General features: G+C 39.2%; 1 protein-coding gene across 4 annotated transcripts in view; it reads left to right on the top strand.

The window, feature by feature from the left end:
• The window catches only part of SAC9 (sacI homology domain-containing protein / WW domain-containing protein), a 36,245-nt gene extending 13,962 nt beyond the window's left edge, over positions 1-22,283 (top strand). For 3 of the 4 annotated variants that reach the window (XM_059579196.2, XM_059579195.2, XM_059579199.2), the window contains 7 exons: positions 3,715-3,957; positions 6,594-7,028; positions 10,312-11,148; positions 12,410-12,607; positions 17,438-17,896; positions 18,153-18,383; positions 21,813-22,283. In XM_059579196.2, coding sequence (XP_059435179.2) covers positions 3,715-3,957; positions 6,594-7,028; positions 10,312-11,148; positions 12,410-12,607; positions 17,438-17,896; positions 18,153-18,383; positions 21,813-22,091 — 2,682 coding nt within the window. In that variant the 3' untranslated portion in view covers positions 22,092-22,283. The remainder of the gene's footprint in view (positions 1-3,714; positions 3,958-6,593; positions 7,029-10,311; positions 11,149-12,409; positions 12,608-17,437; positions 17,897-18,152; positions 18,384-21,812) is intronic. The other variant, XM_059579197.2, reaches the window with a different exon arrangement.
• The last annotated feature ends 494 nt before the right edge of the window (positions 22,284-22,777 follow it).

Here is a 22,777-nt window from a genome sequence, read left to right as displayed (position 1 = left end):
AGACAAACAACAAAGGAGAAAGGGGGTCCCCTTGTCTCAATCCCTTGGAGCTACTAAAAAAACCATTAGGGGAACCATTAACCAGACTCGAAAATTGCACCGAAGAAATGCAATGTTTTATCCAAGAGCACCATTTCCCCCCCAAAACCACACCTCCTAAGCAAATATAACAAAAAATCCCAATTCACATGGTCATAAGCTTTTTCTAGATCCATCTTATAGATCACCCCTGGCTCCCCTGACCTCAACCTACCATCAAAGCATTCATTAGAAATCAAAATAGGATCTAGAATTTGCCTACCCTTAATGAAGGCACTCTGCGATTTGGAGATAATTTTATCCAACACTATCTTCAATCTATTTGCTAATACCTTCTCTATGATTTTGTAGATACCTCCCACCAGGCTATTCGGGTGGAAATCTTTGAGGTCAATAGCACTTGGAATCTTCGGAATAAGCGAAATGAAAGAAGCATTGAGGCTCTTTTCGAACATCCCTCCTGCATGAATATCCCCAAACACCTTCATAATGTCCACCCCTAGAACATCCCAACAAACTTGGAAGAAGGCCATAGAAAACCCATCGGGACCTGACGCCTTGTCGCCGTTCATCTTTGACACTACCATCCTAACCTCTTCCTCTTCAAAGTCTCTCTCCAACCATCCAGCTTCAACCTCTGAAATGGAGTCCAAGGATATATCATCCACCCTCGGCCTCCACCTACATTGCTTAGAAAAGGGCTTTTGATAGAACTCTACAATGTGCTCACTGATCTCTGTCTGATTAGAAGAAGGGTTGTCTCCAATCATAAGTGTATCAATAGCATTATGCCTTCTATTAGAGTTGGCTATGGAGTGAAATAATTTAGTGCACTTATCACCTTCCTTCAACGACAACACCCTTGATTTCTACCTCCAACTCACTTCTTCCGCAAGAGTATACTTCTCTAAATCTCGAACCACCTCCACCTTCCTCACTAACTCCTCGCCATCCAAATTCCAAGGCCCCAATTTCTTCATGCAGACCAAACCCCCGAAGATCTTCAAGGAGAATTCTCTTATTCCTTCCTATATTGCCAAACACCTCCTCATTCCACCTCTTCAAATCCAGCTTTAAAGCCTTGAGCTTGCAAGCAAAAACAAAGCTAGGTGTACCTTGGAAAACACAGGACTCCCACCATTGTTTCACAAGAGCCACAGACCCCTCCTCTTTAAGCCACATATTCTCAAACTGGAACGGCCTTCTCCCCCTAGACACATCCCCCATATCAAGAAGAATTGGGAAGTGATCCGAACAAAGGCGCGGCAGCCGCTTCTGCATAACCCCCGGAAACCGGGCTTCCAACTTTGGAGACACAAGAAAGTGATCTATCCTTGACCACATGGGAGGATCATGAGAAATCGACCAAGTGAAGGAGCCCCCTACAAGAGGAAGATTCATCAGCCCTTGTTTAGAAATAAAATCTGAGAACTCCATCATAGCATAATCTAGGCGAGCTGTACCTGATCTTTCACTAGGGAATTGAGTTACAATGAAATCTCCCCCTAAGCACCACCGCAAGTTCCACAAACTTAGGACACCCGCCAACTCATCCCAAAGAAGCCTTCTATCCCTATCAGAGTTCGGACCATACACACCTGCAAAAGCCCAAACCGAGTGATCCACCATATTCCTAAAAGTCACAGCCAAAGTGTAAGCCCCTACACATTCTTCTACCTTTTCCACCACCCTATTATCCCACATGATCAGGATACCCCCCGAGGCCCCATTAGAATCCAAACAACACCAGTCCACATGACTCCGACCCCATAAACTGCGCACAATGTTGCGAGACATACCCTGGAGTTTGGTTTCTTGAAATCATACAATATCTGCCTTCCAATCTCTAAGCCAATTACTCACCCTCAATCGTTTATCCCTCTTGTTCAACTCTCTTACATTCCAAGAAATAATTCTTGGCTTCATAAAATTACTGCGGTTCCCCTCCCCTTCCTATTACCACGGCTAGAGCTTGAACCTCTAGCATCATAATTCACTGAGTACTCCAAATTCTTGACCTCCCTCTTACCCTTTGTACCGCTGCCCGAGTTGGCTACCATTGCATTGTTGCGGTGTTCCCCCTCTAGGAAAGTCAAAAGGGCCAGCAATTGCAGTTTATGACCCACAAACGATATCCCCACAATTGGATAATTCTCGTTTGCACATTGTACTACCCAATCTGAGTAACCCGACACACCCTTTGAAATAGGCGCATAAGAATTTAGAGGAGCATGCCTATCAACACTAAGGTCCCCTACCTCCTCTTCCTCCCTGCACCTTCGTCCCAACCTATCAAGATTACCAATAATCTGGACCTCATTACCTGTCTCAACCAAATTAGAGGACCCATGACAAATGCTAGTGAAATCACAATCAAGAGGGGAGCACACTACAGGCAAGCCAACCGTAGCTGAAGACCCCAAATTACCCAGTCCCTCACTAACCTTTACTCTGTCCTGGTTTATCTCTCCAGTAGACCAAGCCACCAGCATGCTGTCCTCTGTCACCGGAGGTGACATCTCCATAGTCATCGTCGCACCTCCTCCCAACAGATTCTGAGGAGTTCCGGCAGACTGGATTGCTAGTATCGGCACACACAGAGATGCACCGGCCTCCTTTGTTGGGCCCATACCACCGGGAATCACTCTGACCTCCTCAATCACTTTCGCCGGCAACACACCGGCCTCTCTTGGAATGCCTAGAGCCGCTGGACTTCTCTACTAGCAATCTCTGAGGAATTCTGCTCGCCTCTTTTGGGCCCAGACCGCCGGAAGTCTCTTCGGCCTTCACACTCACCATCGCCGGTGTCCAGATCGCCGGTCTTGTTAAGCACAGATCACTGGTCTTCATATTGGCCAGCCCTCGCGAACCCAAGCAGAGTTGCCGAGGTCAGCCGTGGGTGCCCCTCCTGCCGAAGACGACGCCCTTGCCAGGCACGACCGCAAGGCCTTCGTGCCTTTCGATTTCTCCAGCAACAGAAATGAAAAAGAACTACCCCCTTTGACCCAGCACAACCTGGGCTACTGTCTTGGCCCACGCCCGGGCCCAAAACACCCTTAGGCTTAAATGACACCTTCTTAGCCTTAAACCCTCTCGTGGGCCTTGTACCTTTGCCCTCAACGCCTATCTTCTCCTTCCCTTTTTGGACTAATTCCTGCTGGACAATAGAGCAGAAATACTGGGGGTAGAATATGAAGCAAATAATACTAAACATATTCTGCAGAATTTTATAATTTGATCTCGGAGTAAAATGGATAACATGCTTTAGTGCAGATTGTAGTAAAATTTAATGCGTTGATATGACTTAGTAAATTTCCATGTATACTATTAAAAAGGCATTGGAAAATATTGAAAAAATAAAGTGTGGATTCTTTTTTTGGGTGTGGTTGTGGCCCCAAAAGAGGAAAAAGTACCTAGATGAACAATAGCTTTTGAGATATATGTTGCCTAGCTATAAAACCTCAGCACATCTGACACTTCCAATGAACATTGCCTGTAACCTTTATTTTTGTCTATAGGTTGTAGATATTAATACCTGATTTGACCAGGATTCCCATAACAGAGTATAACACTTCCCATCTCTATGATTTTCCTTTGATTTGATTTGATTTGGTATCATGACTTTGTTATTAATATTTTTATAGTTTCTAATCCCGCATATCACATTGTTGACAGGGTGCTTCCATACCTCAGTGTGAAAGTGGGACAAACCTCATCATACCCTTAACTGGGCCAATTAGTGCTGAAGATATGGCTGTTACTGGGGCAGGTGAACGCCTTCATGCTCAAGATACACCAAATATTTCATTACTGTATGATTTTGAAGAACTAGAGGGAGAATTGGACTTTCTTACTCGTGTAGTAGCACTCACGTTTTATCCTGCTGTGTCTGGAAAAAGCCCTATGACTCTTGGTGAGGTACAAAGCAATTTTAAGATATATTTTAGTTGATGTGTCATAATCCTTTCAGCCTAAGCTTTTTAATTTTTTTTTTTTGGTTTTCACATACATAGTTAATTATAGCAGTATATTAGAGGTTGATGTGCTTTTTCTGAATAAAGCTTTTGTGCTAGTCAAATGGAAATTTGACGAACATGGAGGGTGGGGATGACAAACATGGCATTTTTTGATGTGCATATCTGTTGTTAATTGGATAATATCATTTGTTATAATATACTGTTAAAAGTTCCTTTGATTGGGTTTATAAGATTGACATTGTAGTCATTGAACAGTCTCGAGCTTAGGAAGGTGAAAAGTTTTGCTATGTGGTGTGCTGGTATGTCAAAATCACAATTTAGGCATGAAATGGAATTGGATGCGATACTGGTTTCATCTTGGGTTTCTCAGTGGGAGATAATCTGTCTGAGAGGATTACCATTTCTCATCTTTTATTTGCAGACGATACCCTGGTTTTCTGTGGGGCGAATTTTGATCAAATCCGCTCCATTAAAGCACTTCTTATTTGCTTTGAAGCCGTTTCTGGTTTAAAGGTGAATATGGCTAAATCAGCTTTGATCTCGGTAGGTGAGGTGGAAAATGTGGGAGAATTGGCTGGGATTTTGGGCTGTGGTTTAGCTTCTCTACCTTTGAAGTATTTGGGACTTCCCTTGGGCACTTGTTTCAAGGCCAAAAACATTTGGGATGATACTTTGGAGAAGGTTGAGCGGATGTTGGCTAGTTGGAAAAGGTTGTATCTATCCAAGGGAGGAAGGGTCACTTTGATCAAGAGCACACTTTCCAATCTTCCTACTTATTTATTATCCCTCTTTCCTTTACCTGCTTCTGTGGCCAAGCGAATAGAGAAACTCCAACGTGATTTTCTTTGGGGTGGCTTAAACGAAGAATTCAAGTATTACTTGGTTAGTTGGGATAAGGTATACTCTCCCATCTATAAAGGTGGCTTAGGGATCAGGAAGTTAAGAGTTTTCAATCAAGCCTTATTAGGGAAGTGGCTATGGTGTTATGTGCACGAGAGAGAGGCTTGGTGGAGAATTGTGGTGGATGCCAAGTTTGGTTCTGCATGGGGTGGATGGCATTCTGTTGACAATCCTGGGCCTCATGGGGTGGGTCTTTGGAGGCATATTAGGAGAGGGTGGCGAGTGTTTTCTAAATATATTAAATTCGACCCAGGAGACGGATCTCAAATCAGATTTTGGGATGATGTTTGGTGCGGGGAAATGATTCTTAAGGAAGCTTATCCAGGCCTATATAACATAGCTAATGCAAAAGATGCATCCATTGCCGATAATTTGGAGTTTATGGGTGGAAATCGTCAATGGAATGTTAGCTTCCTTTGATCGATCCATGATTGGGAATTGGAAGTGCTAGCCTCGTTCTATACTACGTTATATTCTCACAAGTGGAGAAGGGGAGGGGTGGACAAAATTTGGTGGATCCCATCAAGAAAAGGGAAGTTCGATGTTAGATCATTCTACAACATCCTGATAAGTAAAGAAGCGAGTCCTTTTCCTTGGAAGAGCATATGGCGCACCAAGGTACCTTCGAGAGTGGTTTTTTTTACTTGGACGACGGTGTTAGGAAAGGTTCTCACAATTGATAATCTCAGAAAAAGGAATATTATCGTGATCAATAAATGTTGCTTGTGCAAAATTGATAGGGAGACTATTGATCATCTCTTCCTTCACTGTGAGATTGCTCGTTCCTTATGGCAGGCCATCTTCAGTCGTTTTGGGTTGTATTGGGTCATGCCTAGCAAGGTGGCAGGCTTGTTTGCTTGTTGGTAGGCGGGAGGTCACTTTAGGTGTGTTGTTGTTTGGAAAATGGTCCCTCTATGCATTATGTGGTGCCTTTGGTTAGAAAGGAACGAAAGATGCTTTGAGGATTCCGAGAGATCATTGGAGGAACTTACGGCCTTCTTTTTCCATACGCTTTACACTTGGACAGCTGCTTGGCTCGCTCCTATAGTAATTAGCTATCTTGATTTCCTTGTTCTTTTCTCTTCTTCTAGCTGGTCGTTTCCCTAGTATACCCCCTGTTTACTAGGGTTGCGCCCCTCTGCGCTTTTGATATATAAACATTATTTATCAAAAAAAGAAAGAAAAAAAAGAGTTATTAGGGTTAATAAGTCATTAGGGTTTGATGGTAGTTTGGTCATTGTGATATTTTCCTAATCCTGTATATTAGGATGTTTGAATTAGGTTAAGGACAAGCTGAATATATATATATATCAAATAAATAAATAAAACAGAGGATGAAAAAGTAAACAAAAGAATCTTCTCTAATGAAGGTTATCAAACCATGCCAATTCATAGGTTTACTGTTTACATGCAAAATGGATCAACAAAGGATCTACTAAAAAATAGAAAAAGATACATAACCAAATGTTAACATGGCATCCAATATATATATATATATATATTTTCAGGGTGGAGTTTACTATGATTGCTGCTGGTTAATATTTCTTTAGTACAGGTAGATTGTTTTGTTTTCTGTTTTCTGGTTAGCTGTTTCTCTTGTATTTATCTTGTATTCTTGGGTTGCGCCCTTGCGCTTTATAATGAAATTCAATTACTTATAAAATTTTTTTGTTACAGATAGAGATCCTTGGAGTTTCTCTTCCTTGGAAGGGTGTGTTTACTAATGAAGGCCATGGTAAAAGATTAATTGAACTTGCCAAAAACAGTCAGAAAGAAATCAACCCCTTTTTGTCCAGTTCAGATTCCAATCCATTTTTGGGCACTTCAACTAATGAAAATGTGCCACCGTTGGTGCAACAAAGTGCTTCTGCCAACCTCTGGGTTGACCTTTTGACTGGAGAGGGCACAGTTTCAGAACCCATTGTGCAACCAGTGAGGGGAAATGCTGTAGACAAGGGAAGTGACGTGCTTGATTTCTTGGACCAAGCTGTTGTTGAATTTCATGGTGCTGAAGATGATCATACACATTCTTCATCACAAGATTTACGACCTTCGGATAGTAGCTCCCAGCAGTACTTAACTTGTCTGGCGTCCCTTGCAGGGCCAAGTGTGGTACGTTGTTACCTGTTGCATGTTGCTTTGAGCCATCATATTATTCCTTGTTTAAGACCCATCATAGAGTTTAACATCAAGTTGTTCTTTAGCACCCTTTGTTCATAAATATATTATTTGTCTTATTGCTAAGTTTGATGCTTTCATATCCTGGCTCATTTCTGCCTATTAGTTCTTTTTTTTTTTTCATAATTAATTGCTTGGTCTGCTTCAGTCTAACGTATTTGGTAGTTCCTCCCAGTTTCTCAGCTTTGTATTTTCATAAAAGCAGACACACTTCTTGCTATTACCCACCTTATCTTGAGGGCATTGCTGGCGACTAAAATCTGTTACAAATCTGCATAAGCCTTCATCTTACGGAAAAAAAAAAACCTTACCCAATGTTGCTACACATGACGAAATCTTCTCAAGTTTCTGCTCTTTTGCATTTCAATATTATGCTTCTGACATAGAATTCAGATTTTTAATATATGAGGTCTTTGACTAGTTTAATGGATGATGTTGATTGTGGAGTTTGTTGATTTTGATAAACTTTACTCAATTAAACTCAATCTCAATCCTAAATAAACTGGACTTGGTTCTATGAATTCCTAATAAACTAATTGGGGTAAGCCATAAGCATATCTTTTCAAAATTATAATCTATTTAAGGTTATACTTTCCGGTACTTCTCTATCTAGTATATACCTCACTGCCTTATAGGCCTTTCTTTAGTCCTTTTCACTTTCTACTTGAATTATATATATTTTTCTCACTAGTTCGGTATAGGTCGTCATTGTGCATGACAAGACCATCTTAGTTGTCTTTCCCTTATCTTTTTTATTTTTATTTTTTGGTAAGTAATAAATTAATCTCATAAAAAGCGTAAGACGCCCCTAAGTACACTAGGAGTATATAAAAGGAACCACCTAATTAGCAGGAGCAAAATGAACAAGGAAATCACTAAAACTAATCAATAGAGGAGACACATACGCAACCGTCTATAAATTCAAAGTTTCATAGAGCAAAGATAAAATTTTCCCCAACGTCCTCTCTCTGTCCTCAAAGTACCTATCATTTCCTTCCTTCCATATACACTAGAAGAGGCATGTAGACTCCGTTTACCACACTGCAGCACTCCTAGGCCTGTGGAAGGACCACCAACAATTAAGCAGATCAACAACACTACTAGGCATACCTCAGGACAACTCAAAACGAGTAAAACAGGCACTCCAAATGGCGGAAGCCACATCACAATAGAGAAGAAGGTGATCCACCGACTCCCTAATCCTCTTGCACATGTAACATCTATCCATCACGATGATGTGCCACCTTCTGAGAACCCAAAACGAGTAAAAGAGGCACTCCAAATGGCAGAAGCCACATCATGATAGAGAAGAAGGTGATCCACTGACTCCCTAATCCTCTTGCGCATGTAACATTTATCTATAACGATGATGTGCCGCCTCCTACGACTATCCAAGATGTCTCTCCCTTATCTTTTTCTCAAGAAGGACCCACCTCCTTGTTATATTTTTCACGATTTCCCATCTATCCAACTCGACGTTATCATTTTAGCCACCCACATGTTGTGTACGTTCTTTCGTAATGGTCCGACATTTTTTTCCGTAACTAGTTGAAATTTTATTAAAAAAGCTCAAAGGCATAACCCTAAGTACATAAGAAGTATATAAGAGATACATCTAGCCAGAACAAGAAAGAATATTTGTCCTTGTACTAGTCCTATAAAAGTTTCGTTCAAATTAATGGGTATTATACGCTTACACAATACCATGGATATCCTTCTTTACTTTATCCACCATGCTATAATTCTATGAAAAACAGCATTCTTGAAAATATTGGGGTTTTGGAGTAAAAGAGGAAAGAGTTTGGGAAGAAAATTTGTGTGTAGGAAATCTCTACCCACCTGTCACTATTGCTACAATAGATTGGTATACGCTCACTGTGTATACTTATTACAATCATGCCACTTACAATTCGTGTTCTCTTTATTTTATTGAGAATTATCTAAGATATCAAAAATACATAGATTTAACTAATTTATTGTTGGCTTAACATCATTCTCAATCTTAATCTCATGTTGTTGTTAAACTACCACTCCATTCTCTGGGCATGGTACTTGCTATCTTAAAAACTTAAGATACTGAGCATGATATGGATGGAATAAAATGACAATGCTTTTGCATGTAAAGTCGAATTTTTCTTTGCCTAACATTGTTGTCATGAATTCTGAATTATTTCCTAAAAGTATTAAACAGTTGACATTTGAAGTGTGGTTACTTGGGGACAGATTTTTCTAGGGGTTTTAAGTAGTGGACTAGGCTGTGTCTGCATGCTTCCTCCATCTGGTTGAGGTGAATACCAATTGTTAAAATTGAACCCTTTGGTTTTTATAAGTTGCCCCTTATATGTGATATGCTTGTATTTATTGTTGATGTGCGTATCAAAAGAGCACATATGTGTTGTTGATGTTTTCTTTTGTGGCATATATCACAAACAAATATCAGATCGCATTATTAAAAAAAACAAAAACTTCAAAAAGTTAGAATTGATTGCAACAGCACAAGGTTGAAGCTATTGTGATAAATTCACAACTTAACAATGCCCTAAATACCATCTACTTTAGGTTAGCTATGCTGGTTGCTTTCTCCTCGAAGCTCTATTTTAGGCCACTTCCTTTGCTGAATCATGAGGAAATATGGCTTTCTCTCCTCAGTTCCACTTATATCATGCATAGACTATGATTGCTGAACACCTTAAAAATGTAAAACACCAAAAAAGAAGATGTCAGTCTTAGTGTTTATAGTTCCTAATTTAGATTTATCTGTGATTATTACACTTTTTCTTAGCGGCAGTCTCAAAGCAGTTGGGCATCAAAAGTTGGGCTCTAAGAATTTCCATATAGTTTCTTGAGCCAGGAGGTACAAGCGCAATGCATTGCTTTTAACGATAAAAGGAATGCACAGTAACATTATTTTAGGTCAGCTTATTCCAGGTTCTCAGTGGCATCATTGCTTGCAGGTTTTAGGCCTCATTTGCATCTTATGTAACTAGTAGAATTATGTAAAACTATGCCCATTCTAATGAGGATCTTGTCACATGATATTCAACTTAGTATGTCAGCTAGTATTTTTAGTATTTATGCATGTATTAGATGAGTTATTTGTTAGAATAGTATGCATATTGTTTAAGAATAATAAAGCTTAATAGTTAATGGATTTCATTTATTAAATGTAAAACATGATAGGGTATAAATTGACCTATATGACTATGCAATATTACAGGAAAGGAAACTAGACTTCACGGAAGCTATGAAACTTGAAATTGAACGCCTCAGGCTGAATCTTTCTGCTGCTGAAAGGAATAGAGCTTTATTATCATTTGGAATTGACCATGCTACTCTAAATCCAAATCTTTTGCTTGGTGAATCCCAAATGGGAAGATTATGCAGAGTTGCAAACAACCTTGCACTGCTTGGGCAAGTTTCCCTTGAAGATAAAATTACTGCTGCTATTGGTCTTGACACTAATGATGATAATGTGATAGATTTCTGGAATATTGCTGGAATAGGAGAGAGTTGTTCTGGTGGCATATGTGAAGTGCGTGCTGAAACCAAAAGACCAATACGTACATCCCCTATGGTGTCAGTTGCTGTAGGTCCACAATCTGTCTTGTTGTGCTCTCAATGTGAAAGAAAGGTTTGTAAGGTTTGTTGTGCTGGGAGAGGGGCTCTTCTGCTTCCTGGCTATAACTCAAGGGAGGTTTCAAACTACAATGGTCTATCAAGCCAGAGTGGATCAAACCATGGCGGCCAAGATGATGTCTCTTCGAATCGTTCAGTAGCACTAGATGGTGTTATTTGCAAACAATGCTGCCAGGACATTGTGCTTGATGCTTTGATCTTGGACTATGTCAGGGTCTTGATTAGTTTGCGAAGAAGTGCCCGTGCAGATAGTGCTGCTCATAAAGCTTTGAACCAGGTGGTAGGATCATCCTTAAGGGATTATCTTTCCGAAAGGAATCAGCCTTCTGATTGCCAGCGAGCTGTCAAAGTCCTAAGACATTTTCTTAACGGAGAGGAATCGCTGGCTGAATTTCCATATGCTTGCTTTTTACACTCGGTACCGTCTTTTTTCAATTGTATTATAAGAGTTACTAGTTGCTGTGTGTCCTCATTAGTAATTGCTTTGTGCTAATATTGATCTTTCTCGGCATTCATTTTATCAAGTTTAAAGGTCTTTTTTCAAGCTGTAGTCTGTTTACATCTTCTCCATTATTGCCTTCTCCAACCACGTGGTAAAGCTCACGTTGTTTCTTTATTAATTTTAATGGATTCCATATATTAGTTGGTTTATTGTCTTGATAAAATATTTTCCCTAGATGATATTTTCTGGTTTTAGGTTTGCTTAATTATTTATGAAACAGAAGGATGTAGGATTGTTTGAGCAAAGAGACTAAGGGACACTTCTATGACTTCTTCTACTAAGTAATTTGAAAGTTCCTACTAGTTCTATCTGACTAGCTAGGTTGAAAAAAATTGGAACTCATGAGAAGAACGTGTCAAAGTAGAGGCCAAATTGGAATATAGTTTAAGATAGAATATAAATGCCATCTTGCTTCTTCCCCTATGCATGATCATAGTATGTTCAGGTAAAAGAGTTAGAAACATTTAGCTTTGGGCAGTCCAACATTTAGGCTTGCCATTTGGCAATTTACAGTCATAATCCTTTTGGTTTATTTTACTTCATGTCTTATTTTTGGATTTAAGGAGCATTAAACAAGTCCTTATTCGTGTTAGACAGTTGACATTGTGTCATTAGGATACAATGTATTATACAAAATTTAGTGACTGCTTACTATCCTGATCTGGGAAATGATGCACCATTATTTCCTCTCTCTCTCTCTCCCTCAACTCTCTAACACGAATAAGAACTTGTTTAATGCTCCTTAAATCCAAAAATAAGACATGAAGTAAAATAAACCAAAATTGTGTCATTAGGATACAATGTATTATACAAAATTTAGTGACTGCTTACTATCCTGATCTGGGAAATGCTGCACCATTGTTTTCCTCTCTCTCTCTCTCTCTCGGATTGAATGCAAATACCAATCCGATATAATTAACCATACAATTAAAGTCTTGTCAGTCGGAGTTTCTTTCTGCATTACTTTCAATTATCCGAATATTCCTTAGGAAGCTGAAAGAATATCTTTGAGTAGAAGCTGTAAGCATTGTTGTGTTATCTGTTTACTACAGGATAATTATGGTACATATTAACAGAAAAAAAAAAAAAAAAATTGTGCTACGGTGTATATAGTGTTTCGTTATTTTTTTTCTTTTTAATTATTGCTTGATGCTGAACATAGTATATCTAATTGTAGGTTGAAACAGCAACAGATTCAGCACCGTTTTTGTCATTGCTTGCTCCATTAAATTCTGGATCGCAGCATTCATATTGGAAAGCTCCCTCTAAAACAACCTCTGTTGAATTTGTTGTTGTTCTCGGTACCCTTTCTGATGTCAGTGGGGTAATCTTGCTTGTTAGTCCATGTGGTTATTCAGCGGCTGATGCTCCCACGGTGAGTGCACTGAATTTATGTATGGGTAAAGTATTTATGTAATTGATTGATGTGATTCTATGCACTCAACAATAAGTCTTTTTTTTTTTTGATAAATTCACTCGACAAGAAGTCTAGAAGAACATTAAATTGGTGTATAATTTCAAAATTGCAGGCTACTCTCCTGTCACAGATATTGAACTTGAGAATAACCTCTTCTTTTTTTTAATTTGGTTAAATGATTAATGATATTAAGCTTGAGGGTCAAGAATAGGATTGACAAGAGAGAGGCTCAGTACATCTTTGGGCTTAACAACCCATTAATATATGTAGAAACAAATACAATATTCTGGAATATGGACACCTCACAGGGACACCACATAGGGGCACACCTCATAGTGACACCACATAATAACAACTCATAGGGACAACTCATGGAACACCTGGTCCTTTCCATTTTTATTATATTACCCTCATTCTGTAACACTCCCCCTTAAGGTAGATTATATACAAAGGAACTATAATGATTACGACAAAGACATTTTAAACACATCAACAAGTTGGTCTTTTTTTTTTTTATAAGTAATGTTTATATCAAAAGCGCAGAGAGGCGCAACCCAAGTACACAGGGAGTATACAAGAGAAAACGTCTAACAAGGAGAAGAGAAAAGAACAAGAAAATCAAGATAGCTAATCACTAAAGGGACAAGCCAAGCTACAGTCCAAGTGAAAAGCGTGTAGAAAAAGAAAGCTGTGAGTTCCTTCAAAGATCTCTCTGAGTCCTCAAAGCACCTCACACTCCTTTCTAACCATAAACACCACACTAGGCATAGGGGAACCATCTTCCACACAACATTAACAAGTTGGTCTTTAGGCCCAAAAACCACCAAACCACTGAATTGGCTGAAAAACGAACTGAACTGGCTGAAATGCCACTAAACCAGCCAAAAATGAACTGAACTGGCAGGAAAAGCACCGGACCGGTCAAAAAAACTAACCAAAAAACCATCAAAACCGGCTACAACAACATTGAATTGACCAAAATATCACCAAACCGGCCAAAAACACAACAAACTGACTGACAAACTGAACTGTACCAACCTAAAACTTGTCTGAACCGGCTAAATTGGCTTATATCGGCCAAAATAAGAACAAAACCAATAGAAACGGGTCAAAACTCACTGATAAACATTGAAATTGGTAGAATCTCGTCGGAAAACACCAACACCGGCTGAGTCACTAGAGTTTCTTTCGTAACACTGACACTGGTTGAACTTCAGCAGAGAACACCGAATCTGATTAAAACATGCGGAGAAAAACCAGAACCAGTCGAAACTCACTCGAAAACACCAAATCCAGTTGAAACACGCCAAAAATTTCCCTCATCAGCTGAAACTCACAGATAATCTCCAACACACAAAAATGGAAAATTGGCTAAGGGTCGTCGGGAACCAAGATATCGACCAGCTTGACTCAAATCCAAATTGATCCGGTTTGGATATGGACCTAGGCTTCTATTTTTTTTTTAAAAAATCGATGATTGGGTCTGGGCTTGATTCAAGTGAAGAAGGTTTGGATCAGGCTGATTCCATATTGGCCTTGGATTTGGCTCAAAAATAAGTGGAAAAAGGTTATTCTAGAATAAGGGATCAATCTAAACTGAGTTTATCCTTATCCCAGATGGGGATAACATACACCCACAACCAAAAACCAATTCTTTTCATTCAAACACGCCGAAGATTCGCTGTTGGCAACCAGATGATGCTGACAATCACTGCAAAAACAATAACAGACACCACCAAGGACTACAATAAACCACGAGTACCAAAACATCAAGCAAAACACAATCAATGACAACCCCCGACTACCAGAACTACCAACAGTTACAATCATGAGAGAAACAACCAACCACCTTTACATACATGGCCAACAACCACTATAACACATAAATGACCAATCAGAAGCAACCGAAAACCACTGCAATGTGGGACAAATTTCCAACCACCACACATAGCCACTAACGCCTTTGATGACCAACAATGACCACCACATTGATGAGGTGGATGGCAACGACATCTTAACTTTTACAACGATGATGCCGCCATCGACCTCCTTACTGTTGCAAAAGGGTGGAAAGAAAACAAAGAAGAAAAAGGAAAATAGGGGGAACTAGACCTTTTTTTTTAAAAAAAAAAAATCATGTCAAGAATAAGTTTCACAAAAGAGACTCAATAAATCTCTGATTTTTTTTTATAAGTAATGTATATATCAAAAGTGCAGAGGGGCGCGTACACAGGGAATATACAGGAGAACGCCTAGAAAGCAAGAGAAAAGAAAACAAGGAAATCAGAAAAGCTAATAATTAAAGGAGCTAAATAAGTAGCTGTCTAAGCAAAGAGGGGAAAAAAGAAAAAGTACTTGAGCTCCTCTAAGGTCCTCTCTAGATTCTCGAAACTCCTATCATTTCTTTCCCTCTATAGACACCACATGATGCATAGGGGCACCATCTTCCAAATGACCACACTTCGAGAGTTACCACTTGACCACTAACATGCGAACAAATCCTTCACACTGTTAAACATAACCTAGGAAAGACCAAAGCGACTAAAGATAGCGTTCTATAATGAACAAGCGACCTCACAAATTCACAATCGAGAAGAAGATGATCGCCAGATTCTCCATTGAGCTTGCATAGACAACACCGATTAACCACGATAAGTTGTCTTTTCCTGAGATTGTTCATAGTAAAAATTTTCCCCAAAGCCGCCGACCAAGCAAAGAATGCTACTTTTGAGAGAGCCTTGGTCCACCAAATATTCTACCAAGAAAAAGAGGGATTGGGATCGGTCTTTCCTGATCCTCACAGTTACATTGATATATATAGGAACAAGTACAACATTCAGGAATATGGACACCTTATGGGAACACCACATAGGGATACCTCATAGAGACACCTCATAGAAACATCTCATTGGGACACCACAAAATGATACAACTTGTGGGGACACATTATAGGGGCAACTGGTCCTTTCCCCTTTTATTAGAATATTACCCTCATTCTCTAACAGGAAGTCAAGGACAATGGCCAGTCGATTTAACAACATACATATTATAGTTAATGGTTGTATAGTAGATATAGCTATGTAAGCCAGAAATCTGGTTCATTTAACTGATCTCTTTTGGAGAAATGGTTGTGGTGTTATGCTACGGAAAGGGAGGCTTTGTAGAGGTTGATGGTGGAAACTAAATATGATAGCATGGGAGATTGGTGCTCTAAGGAGGTAGTGGGGCCCTTTGGAATGGGAGTGTGGAAATATATTAGGAGGAGGTGGGGAGTCTTTCTAGATTTGTTAGATATGAGGTGAGCGATGGATCAAAGATCAAACTTTTCCAGAATTGTTTAGTAGCACAATTTGAAGAGGTGTGGGTGGCAGATCATGCGTATTTTTCTAATAGAAATCTTTAGTGGAATATATCACTTACCATACCAGTGTAGAATGGGGAGGTGGATTTGATAACTTCTTTGATCTTTTGTACTTATCGAGCTTAGACAAGGCAGAGAGGAAGTAAAATCATTTTATCATGCATTGTCCATTTCAGTAGGCTCCCCATTTTCTTGGAAGAGTACTTGGAGAGGTAAGGTTCCTTCAAGAGTGACTCTTTTTGTGTGGATGGAGGCTCTAGAGAGGATCTTAACTTTGAATAACTTGAGAAGAGGAGAGTTATAGTGGTATGCTAGTGTTTCTACGTGTAAGAGGAATGGGGAGCCCATTGATCATCTTCTTCTTCATTGTGAAGTGGCAAGAGAGTTATGAGTGCGCTATTCCGTCTTTTTGGTGTAGAATGGATTATGCCTAGAAAGGTAATAGAGTTGTTGGATAGTTGGAGAGGTTAGGTGGGAGGTGTAACATATTATAAGTTTGGAAGATCGTTGTGCTTAATGTGGTGCATTTAGAGAAAGCAAAATACATGGAGCTTTGAAGATTGTGAGATTTCGGTGGTAGAACTAAAATCCATTATGTTCAAATTCCTTTATGTATGGATGGCGGTGTCTAATAGTCATAATTTTTCTAGTAGCAAGGGATGAACAAAAATCTAAAGCCTTGATTCAAAATTATCTTGATATACCCCCATGAGGATCTGTTTAGGCGGTGTATAATAGTCATAATGGGGGTAAATCAAGATAATTATGATTTCACCACTTCCAATATCAAGGATTAAATCAGATATTGATTCTTAAAAGGCATGCATGCATGCTAGAGATCATGCCACATTCATGACCTATACTGGGTAAAAGAATGTATAATACTTGTAGGTCATACCCAGTTGAACCAATATAGGTCATGAACGTGGCATCATCTCTAGCATGTATGCATGCCTTTTAAGAATCAATATCTGATTTAAAGTTTTTTTTTGTCAGTTTTTGAACTTGAATGCGCACTTGGGTCAAACCTCATAGATGTCCTCTAGGGAGGATACGAGGATAGAATGGGAGTGATAAATTAAAAGGGAACAAATCAAATTGACAATTAGTATAGGTTTAATGTTGATGTGGAGCTAAATGTCATTTCAGTCATTCAAATTGGAATTGCATACAAGATATTGACCATAATCATTGATGTTTGTTGTATGTGGTGTAATTTTATGTACCTGTACATATAGATATAAATTGCAGTTATCATTGTGCCTGCAGTATGCTTGCATCCTTTTTGAAAACTCAGTCACTTGTAGGTGTGAGATTCTTTAGAGTAAATCATCTTTTACAAATTATGTGTTACATTACACTGGTTCTTGTAAATTTTACTTATTGTATGCTTTTCTTTGACTAGCTACCTCTTATTGTTAGTACAGGTACAGATTTATGCTAGCAATAAAATACACAAGGAAGAAAGGTCATGCATGGGAAAATGGGATGTCCAATCCTTGGTCATGTCTTCTTCAGAGTTTTATGGACCAGAAAAGTTGGGTACAGAGGATAAAGTACCTAGACACATTAAATTTGCCTTTAGGAATCCTATTCGGTGCCGCATCATTTGGATAACACTCCGTCTTCAGCGACCTGGTTCAGGTTCTGTTAGTTTTGAGAAAGACTTAAATCTTTTGTCTTTAGATGCAAACCCCTTCGCACAAGTAAATCGACGTGCCTCTTTTGGAGGGTCAGTTGAGAGTGACCCTTGTCTGCATGCCAAAAGGATTCTTGTAGTTGGAAGCTCGGTAAAAAAAGAGACGGGGCTTACATCAGCACAAGGCCCTGACCAGATGAATTTTAAAAGCTGGTTGGAGAGAGCTCCACAATCATATAGATTCAAGGTAAAACTAATGCTTCTGTGCTTTTTCCTCTCATTATTTCAGCTCATTATTGAATGAGAAATGATAGAATTCATTCATTGTGGATGAATCAATCATTGAATTTGTGTGTGGTCTACATGAGTCCACAAATCTAATGGCTAATCTATTGAATTTGTTGAGATGAGGAAAATAGGAGAAAAATATTGATGTGAATAATTTCTCTTATTGAACTATGTCGATATGCATTGCCACTGAAAATCCTCTTTTATGCTTCTAGGTTCCAATTGAGACTGAGAGCTTGATGGACAATGACCTTGTCTTGGAACAGTATCTATCTCCTGCTTCACCGTTGCTTGCTGGATTTCGCCTAGATGCTTTCACTGCGATAAAGCCTCGGGTTACCCATTCACCCTCTTCAGATATACATAGCAAGGAGACATCAATGACATTCTTGGAAGACAGATACGTCTCTCCAGCTGTGTTGTATATACAAGTGTCTTATCTCCAGGTATTTACTGCCTTGCTTTTTCAGGTTGCTGTTAGATTAGCCTGGCTAATCCTGTGTAGCTCATTTTCCATGCACAGTGGATGTGAACATGAAGTTCTACATTCCTCTTAATATGTTTTCTTTCATTGCTCATATATTAGCCACTTTCTTACACTTGGTCAGCCCTTGGTTTCTTTGACCAATGACTAGTTGTTCTTTCAGCATGCAATTTATTAAATCTTGACAAATACTTACAAGGACAATTCTTGGCCACCCTTCTTGCACTAGGCTACCTGAGAATGTGTTAATTGGAGACAACTGCTTTCTCTTTGTGGTGCCATAAAACCCATAAGTTTTCATCAATTGATTCTCTTCTCCCTCATACCCCAATTTGATATATGATCAATATGATAATTACAAGCAGCAGCCAAACAGCAATTCTTAATGATGAGGACTTCTACTGAAAAACAGGAGAGACAACTAAAAAGTTTGCTGATGTAGATTTTCTCAGGACAGTTGACTAGGAGTGTCTTTGGTTGCAATTTCAAAGTGAAACACAAGAAGTTTTCAGATGTGTCTCCCACAAAGCACTTCTCAGTTTTTGTTTTCAAAATAATTTTCTAAACACAAAACACTTTTTGTAAAACAAAAAACACTTTTAGAAACTCCCCCATCTTCATATAAGAATGTTTTAGAAACACATGTTCAGTTTTCAAAAAGAACTGAAAAACACATTTGAAAATGTAAAACAAAAAACACTTTTAGAAACTCCCCCATCTTCATATAAGAATGTTTTAGAAACACATGTTCAGTTTTCAAAAAGAACTGAAAAACACATTTGAAAACTCGATTTCAATCTTTCATGCACCAGCCTCTACTTAGGAAAAAACAGTGGAGGCTAACCTCCACAAGGTAGAGGCTGCCCTTTCACCCATATGGTAATTGAAGTCGAGCTAAAGTTCCAGTTGTTCCGACTATCGGCTACCTCTCTAACTACTGGAAGTGGAGGGGCATATTATAATCCTGTGATCAAAGTGGACATGGCGAGTGCTTGTTAAACCCACCTCACGACCATTGACAAGGGGGTGGCTTCAAGAGGAGAGTTGGTGGTTACAACCACCCCTAGCCACCCCAGGAGAAGACGGGGTGGCTGCGTGGTCATCCCATGTCTTCTCCTGGGGTGGACGCATGACTGCTCTCAAGAGCAACAATCACTCACAGTGTCTTCTTTGGAGGTGGCTGCGGCAGCTCGCAAGAGAAAATAGTGGGTGGCCGCTTGTCTTCTTGTAAGGTTGTCGCGTGGCTACCCTCAGGAGAAACACGGCCACCCAAGAGAAAACAAGGTTAGTTGCTCGGCCACCCCAGGAGAAGAGGGGTGGCCACATCTACCCCATAACCTTTCTCATCTCTCATGAACTTCAGCGTTGTGGCATCCAAATCTACCCATGTGGTCACCAAAAAACCGTTGCAGGGATTATAAATGTAGCTGCTTGTGGGGAGTGTAGTGTTCAAATGAGGTTCATGGGTCGTATGGGGTAGGGCTATGGAAGAATATCAGGAGGGGTTTGAGAGTTTTTTTAGTCACGGTAGAGTTGTTGGTGATGACTCCAAAATTAGATTTTGGCATGATGGTGACGGGGATTAGGCCCTCAAGGCACCTTATTTGAGATTGTTCAGTTTGGCCCATAGCAAGGATGCTTATGTGGCTTGTAACTTGGAGTTTTCTAGTGACTCTCATTAGTGGAATGTTAACTTTCTCAAAGCGGCTCACGGTTGGAAGGTAGATGTATTTACCTTGTTCTTCAATTTGTTGTATCCCTTTAGATTGAGACAGAGTAGTGAAGACAAGCTTTGTTGGGTACATTTCAAGAAAAGGGTTGTTTGATGTTAAGATCTTACTACAATATCCTTGCTCCCCATGATAACACTCCTTTCCCTTGGAGTATTTGGTAGAGTAAGGTTCCTTTGAGAGTAGTGCTATTTGCATGGTAGGCTGCCTTAGGGAAGGTACGTACTACTAATAATCCAAGAAAGCGGCATGTCATGATGGTTGATTGGTGTTTGTATGTGTAAGAATAGTGGAGAGTCTGTGGGCCAACTTTACTCCATTGTGAGATGACAAGTACTCTTTGGAACACCATCTTCAACTTTGAAGGGTTGGCTTGGGTTATGCCTGGACAAGTAATAGATCTTTTCGTCTGCTGGAAAGGGCAATTTTTGTAGGCTTGGGAATGCTGAAATGTGGAAGATGGTTTTATCTTGCCTCATGTGGTGTCTTTCAAGGGAGAGAAATGGTTGGAGTTTTAAAGACCGTGAACGGACGATGGAGGAAGTTTCAGACCTTTGGATATATGCCTTCGATTTAAATTTTCTACCTTTCATGTGTTTATTGATCTTTTTTCTTCTTCTTTGCTAGGTGTATTTCTTGTATACTTCATGTGTGTACTTAAGTTGCACCTTTTACGCTTTTTAATATCAAAACAAATAAAAAAAGAAGAAGAATCAAGCACAGTTCCATTTAGTTGATCAAGTATACTGAACTGGATGTTGGATAACTTCTACGATTGCTTTGACAATGAGTATGCTCGGACTGGATATTTAGCTCAAAAAATTGAAGCTTGTTTCTCTTACACTTATTTAATATGAGGGAAATAAGATGGTCTGCAATAGTTCCCATCCTGTTGTCACATCCGTCTCTTTTAACAACTTTATTACCAGTGGTATTGCCTCTCAATCACTTCTACTCTCCCGTTCTTGTCATCTGTGCTATCTTTAACTGTGTCATGCAGTTGTTTGGATTGTTGAAATGTGTTTCGGCTCTCATATCATTTTGCAACATAGCGAGAGAGTAGCTTGTGTTTGCCTTGTCAAAGTTATAGGGTAAATGGTGTTCTGTTTCTATCATTATAGTTATATGGATAAGGGTGTTTTTGTAATGATGAAAAGTAGTTCCCTGTAGAGCATATTAAGAGGACACCGGTGACATTTTTAAGGATGAAGCATTGTATAGGGTGATACATTCATCTATTTGGCAAGAGTGTTCTCATTTAAATCATTTTGAGAATCATACGAAATGCCTGTAGTCTTTGTACCATATGGAAATGGAATCACCACCCCTCATTTACAAGGGGTGGTGGGTAACCGCAGGGGTTGAATCCTGTTTGGGAATATGAGTTGTATTTACTTATAAAAAATCTTGGAAACAAGAAGGTTTAAGAATGGGTATGGCTTAGGAGACTCGAATGGGTGCAGAAAAAAAAAAGTTTTGAGACTGATATAATCATTCATGATTAGCATTCTAGTCTCTTTGCTTTGTTTCTACATTCAAATAAGACCTAGCTTTGCAATCTGAAATCTTGTTTCTGTTCTGAAGAAAATAATCTAATTAAAGACCAAAGTATGTGAATTCCAATTTCAATGAGAGCTTATTTAGAATAATATATGTCACAGGAACCTCATGGCATGGTAACAATGGGGGAATTTCGACTGCCAGAGGCTAAGGCTGGAACAGTAATGTACTTCGATTTCCCTAGGCCAATATCAACCCGCAGGATTTCATTCAAACTTCTTGGAGATGTCGCAGCATTTGCTGATGATCCTACGGAACTAGACGATTCTGGATTTTGGCAATTGGCATCGGGCTTGTCCATGGCCAATAGGATTAAGTCGTATTACTATGGTGATCCTTATGAACTTGGGAAATGGGCTACTAGTCTTTCGGCAATTTGAGTCTTATTTTTGCACGTAAAATAGCGTCTGAGGATTGACTGGGAGGCTTGTCATCGTCCAATAGGGGGTTGGTTGTGGTTGTTATATTGTTTTTACTTTTCTTTGATGTGATATCAGCTTGTAGCATTATATTCATTGATGTAATAATATCAGTGTTGTGTACAATTGATTTGCTTCACTCTTTGGGATTAAGCTTGCAGCAATCTACTTTTTTATTTTTACCCGTAATTTTTCAGTACTGTACTTGAGCCAACCCAAACAGTCATTATTTTCAAGACTATATCATGCTGCGATTTATTTGTAATTTGCCTTATTGGAAGTAAATGACGTAAAGAAACATTATTTAGTAAACTGTTATACGTTTGTTACACGATTAAAATGGTGTGACAGTAAAAATTAATAAGAGCTTGTAAAAAGAAAATTTAAAGATTAATTTTCACTGATACATTATCCCAATCATATAACAATTGTATAACAATCTATTAACATACGACTTTGCCAATAGAATACAAATATAAACATTGAGTCTCTGTAGATAGCACAAGACCCTTCTTCTTCCTGGAAGAAACCAAGCCATGAAATCAACATAGAGTGCTGATCCTATATGGTGCATATATATGCCACATTGAAAACATTAAAATCCTTGGAGCAAAAGAGCTCAAATACCAACAATGCACTTTGATAGG

This window comes from Corylus avellana, chromosome 2 (genome assembly GCF_965113065.1).
Source record: "Corylus avellana chromosome 2, dhCorAvel1.hap1.2, whole genome shotgun sequence".
Taxonomy (NCBI): domain Eukaryota; kingdom Viridiplantae; phylum Streptophyta; class Magnoliopsida; order Fagales; family Betulaceae; genus Corylus; species Corylus avellana.
The sequence above is the reverse complement of the archived record's forward strand: the minus strand, read 5'-3'. Positions and strand labels throughout refer to the sequence as shown.